General features: G+C 61.5%; 1 protein-coding gene across 1 annotated transcript; it reads right to left on the reverse strand.

Annotated features, from left to right (window-relative positions):
* Positions 1-202: 202 nt before the first annotated feature.
* Positions 203-4385, reverse strand: PRKAG3 (protein kinase AMP-activated non-catalytic subunit gamma 3). The gene is made up of 12 exons (XM_069861329.1): positions 4301-4385; positions 3342-3381; positions 2806-3047; positions 2640-2721; positions 2495-2553; positions 2184-2229; positions 1994-2048; positions 1769-1895; positions 1499-1664; positions 1292-1329; positions 665-811; positions 203-581 (listed from the first exon to the last, which is right to left on the reverse strand). The coding sequence occupies exons 1-12, from the start codon at positions 4331-4333 to the stop codon at positions 465-467; spliced, it is 1152 nt and encodes a 383-aa protein (XP_069717430.1). The 5' UTR covers positions 4334-4385; the 3' UTR covers positions 203-464.
* Positions 4386-4724: the final 339 nt, after the last annotated feature.

The following is a 4724-nucleotide window of genomic DNA, read 5'->3' on the forward strand; positions in this document are numbered from 1 at the left end:
GGCTCAGGTCTCAGGGAGTGCCTTGAGACGAAGTCAGAAAAGGGCTTTTGTCTTAGGGTGCATCACATCCCAAGCCCATCATCCAGCTCAAAGCTAAAGACCTGCAAATTCTGCATCCCACATGCTGCTTGGATGGGGAACTAGGGGTGTCTCTGTGGCAGATGCCGCATCCTCCCTCATGGACATAAGGGATCCCTGGCGATCCTTGTGTCCTGGGGACAAGCAGCATCCAGATCCTGCCATACCCATGCAGGCACACGGTGCTGCTGGTACCCAGCCCCAGCCTCCTCCATCCCCCAGGTCCAGTTTGTCTGGTGCAAAGGCTGATGGCCTGAGCAGAGAGGTGACAAGATGTGCATGACCCAGCAGCAGGGAAGGGACAGGCGTGCAGTGGCAGGGCACAGCGCCTACCTGAAGTGGAGAGAAATGGAGGTTGCAAGTGGAGAAAGATGGAGCGTTGTGGGCTAAGAGTTAAGAGCATCGATACCTGCAGGAGTGAGCACAAGGGCCTGGAGGATATCGGAGAGGGAGATTATGCCCCGTGGGTACCGGTTCTCATCCACTAGAACCAGGCGATGGACCTGTGGGCGCAGGCAGAGCATCACAGGCAGGTCGGGCAATAGCAGGGGGTCTAGCGATGGTGCGAGGCATCCCAGCCACTCACCTGCTCCTTGGCAATGCGGTCAATGATGTCCTCCATGCTTTCATGGGGGTAGCAAGTGAGGACCCCCTCCAGGCAGATGGTGCGCTGCCGCAGTGCCTCCCGTACACTGATGTCCAGGTTGTTGTAGGTCTTCTGGGCTGCCAGGTGCTGCAGGACAGGTGGCCCCAGTCAACATCCCCAATATATCCTCGCCCCACATTGTGCTGGCCCAGAGGGGGACACCTGGCCCCAGCGGCACACAGGGCAGACATGCTTTAGCACGTGCATTGGTGCAGGTTTCATAGAATCATAGAATCACCAGGTTGGAAAAGACCCTCCGGATCATCGAGTCCAACCATTCCTATCAATCACTAAACCATGCCCCTCAGCACCTCATCCACTTGTCCCTTAAACACCTCCAGGGAAGGTGACTCAACCACCTCTCTGGGCAGCCTCTGCCAGTGCCCAGTGACCCTTTCCGTGAAAAATTTTTTCCTAATGTTCAGCCTAAACCTCCCCTGGCAGAGCTTGAGGCCATTCCCTCTCATCCTGTCCCCTGTCACGGGCACAGGCAAGTGCGAGCACCCCAGCAGCGCTGTGCGAGGGGCCACGCTTGTGCCCAGGCATGAAAACACACAGGATACTCACAATGACATCAAACCGGGAATAGAGGCCAACCACTTGCCCTGCAAGGAGAAACAGCAATAGGGGAGGGAGGGGGCCTGGGGAACACGTGCCATGCTCGCCCTGCACCCTGAAAGCCAGGCTGGTGGGGAAAGGAAATTTTGGATGGGGATGGGGCCACAGCTGCTGGCAAAGGGAAATGGAGGGGTCGCTGGTTCCCTTCCCAGGTACCGGCTTCATTGATGACAGGCAGGGCAGAGACACGGCGGTCCACGAAGATCTCCAGAGCAGTGTAGACAGGAGCCGTCTCGAGCACAACAGCCACGTCGCGGAAAGTGCCGATGCACAACTCCTGTACTGTTTTCTTCAGGAAGCGCGGCTTGGGGATGGTAGAGCCCTGCAGCAGGGCAGGGCTGGGCTGGCACCTACACAAGCCCAAACACCCTTGCTTGTGCCCCTACACACCAGCTGTGTGTGTGCACATGCAGTCCCAGCACTCACAAAGATGTGGAGGAACTTGAGGATGCGCTTGTGCGTCAGGATGTGCAGGACGTTGCCCGAGATGGGCTCGATGACTGGCAGGCGGTGGATCTTGTGCTTGATCAGGGAGTAGACGGCATCAAAGAGGCTGCAGGTGACAGGGACACCACTGGGGACAGGTCGTAAGGCTGCATCCTGGGCACACACTCCACAGGGCTTGCTCTGCCCCAGCAGGCAGGTTCTCACCTGTTGCTTGGGGAGATGTGGACCAGAGGCTTGAAGGAGCCTTGCAGGTACACCTCTGCCATAGGAGAAGGGTGAGAGAGAGAAGGGGAGGGCCCAGCCTCCTCTTGCAGCCCTGCACCCCTGAAGCCCATCTCCGTGCCCTGCATGACAACCCTTGCCCAGCCACCCCCATCGCCCTGCTACTTTTTACCTCTCCAGGTCTCAATCTTGTGCTCCTCCACCTCGTAGATCTGAACCTGAGGAAAGGGAAATGCCCTTTGGGGGGCTGCAGGGGCTCTGAGGTACTGCCCTGTCCTCTGGGCATCCTACCCCATCACCCTACAAGCACAGGAATCACATCTTGGGTGCCAGGTACCAAAGCAAACACCGGGCTGGCCCAGGGCATCCCCTGGTCATGGTCTGGTGATGAAGAGGTGACTGGAAGAGGGAAAAAGGGACCAGGAGACGCCCCTCCCTGTCCCCTGCACCCCCTGACTGCTGCATCTTCCCCACTGCACTCACCAGGGGCGAGCGGTAGTAGCGGTGGAGGATGTTGATGAAGTCGGTGATGGTGAGCATCCCTGCAGAGACACGTGGGGCTGGCCGCGCTGCCTGTGCCCCTCGCTGCCAGGCAGGGGCAGGGACCAGGCAGTGCTGCAGCACTCACCCACAAAGCTCTGCGTCTTGCTGTCCCAGAGCGGGGCGGCACGCACTCCATTGGCCACCAGTGCCACAAAGGCTTTCTTGATCTGCCAGCAGAGTAAGGAGAGGGTCAGGGGGTCCCCGAGCCCAGTCCCTCTCTGCCTGTCCCTGCCAATCCCCCTCTTTGTCACCTCCAGGGAGATGTCAAAGACGACAAGCTTGCAGCTGGTGGGGATGGCGTCGTAGCAGCAGTGGCTCCTCATGAAGTGCATGTAGATCTCCCCATCAGGGGTCTGCAACTCACTCTCCGGGCTCGGGCCCAGTCCCAACATCTCATTGCCCAGTGTGAAGGTGACGGGTCTTGGGGTCCTTCGCCTCTGTTCTTCCTCCTCCTCCTCCCCCTCCTCTCGTGGGCACGGGGCCTCTGGGAAGCCTGCCGGGAAATCCACCCCAGCCCTGGTGGGTGAGCTGAGCTGCCAAGTCTCAGCGCTCTCCGGCCTGGGGGTAGAGGGGGGATGCTACAGGAGCTTGTGCTCCCCGAAGAACCTTCTATTCCCCACTCCAGAGGGACAGCACACAGACTTGGGGGCACCAGGAACTGCAGGGAAGGAGGAATGGGGCAACAAGGGATATGAACGGGCTGGGCAGAGGGCAGATGGACAGATGTGCTCATTGCATGAGTGAGCTAGCACCCATCCCATGTGTCTAGGCATTGCCTGCTACGCACCTTCCTCCTCGGGGCGGGTGGTGGCATCCAGCATCGCCATCTGAAGGGACATATAATAAAGTGGGAGGAGGAAGGTCAGCAGGTGCCAATCTGGCCTGTCTCCCACCTCAAGGTGCTGCCTGCACCCACCCTGCTGCCCTGACCATCCCCAGCCAGGCAGGGGGGACTGTCTTTTCAGGGTGGGGACACAGGCTGGGCTCAGCCTCCAGCTCCCCCAGGGATCCTCCTGCCCATCCGGGACGCCCAGAGCCTGCTGCCCCCGTGCTGCCTCCAGACCAGGATACCCACTTTGTCCCCCAACTCTGGAGGAAAAACGGGGGTCCCCAAGCCAGGGCAGAGGATGGCAGGACCCCCCGGCTCCTCTCTCCGCTGTCAGAGCTGAGCGTGTCCCACAGCGGCTCCGCGCCCATCCTCTCCCTCTCCAACCCCAAGGTGTAAATCCCGGTCCTGCTTCCTCCCGTGCCAGGAGCCCCGCCAGCCCTACCTGCCCCTCTGGGACCAGGTCTGCCCTGGGAGACCCTACAATAACAAATGGAGCAGCCGGAGGCTAGAGGGACGCAAGCACGTCTGACCCACTGACCCCGTGCCCCCCAGTCCCCGGGAGACCCTACAAAGCAGCACACAAGGAGAGAAGAGCAACCCCAGACCACAGACCCACTGACAGAGCCAGTGTTTACAAGCCACCCCACAATAACAAAGGTACAGGGGCTGCTCCCGAAGGAGTCCAGAGCCAACACCAGGAAGGGGGTGCCCCTATGCCAGTGCCCCCCAGCCCTTCCCCAAGGGGCTGGGGACAGCTGGGGCAGGCAGGTGGCCAGGCTGCACTCCCCGTCCTCATCCCCACGGCTGTCTGGCTGTGAGAAGGGGACCACCAGCCCCCCACGTATCCCCACCCCAGGAGTGACCCCTCCCCGAGCAGGGCGTAGCCATACTGGTCCCCCAACCCACCCTGGTTGTACCTGGGGTGCGACGGGGCCGGAGAGGCGCTCCATGCTGCCTGTGGGGCAGCGCTGCTATTCTGGGCCCGCGGCTGGCGGGGGCCTGGCAGATAGGGTGTCAGCGAGCAATGCCAGCCATGCCCCCGCCAGCGCCGCGGGGGGGGACACCGCTGACACCGCACCGCCCACAGCACCGTGGCCCCAGAGGCACCACTGGCACTGGGGACGAGAGGGACAGGGGGCTGCCCTCCAGGAGAGGTGCTCAGCACCTGCCAGGATGGGACCCACGCTGCTACCATCCCATCCCGCGGCAGGATCGCGTGGGGGGCACAGCATCCCCCTGCTCCCCAGGGATGCTGGTGGAGGGTTGGATCCAGCTGAGCATCAGCCAGGACAGCCAGGGACCCTTTGCCCCCAGCGCTGCCCGGTTCTCCTGCCCCAGCCT

This window comes from Phaenicophaeus curvirostris, chromosome 7 (assembly GCF_032191515.1).
Source record: "Phaenicophaeus curvirostris isolate KB17595 chromosome 7, BPBGC_Pcur_1.0, whole genome shotgun sequence".
Taxonomy (NCBI): domain Eukaryota; kingdom Metazoa; phylum Chordata; class Aves; order Cuculiformes; family Cuculidae; genus Phaenicophaeus; species Phaenicophaeus curvirostris.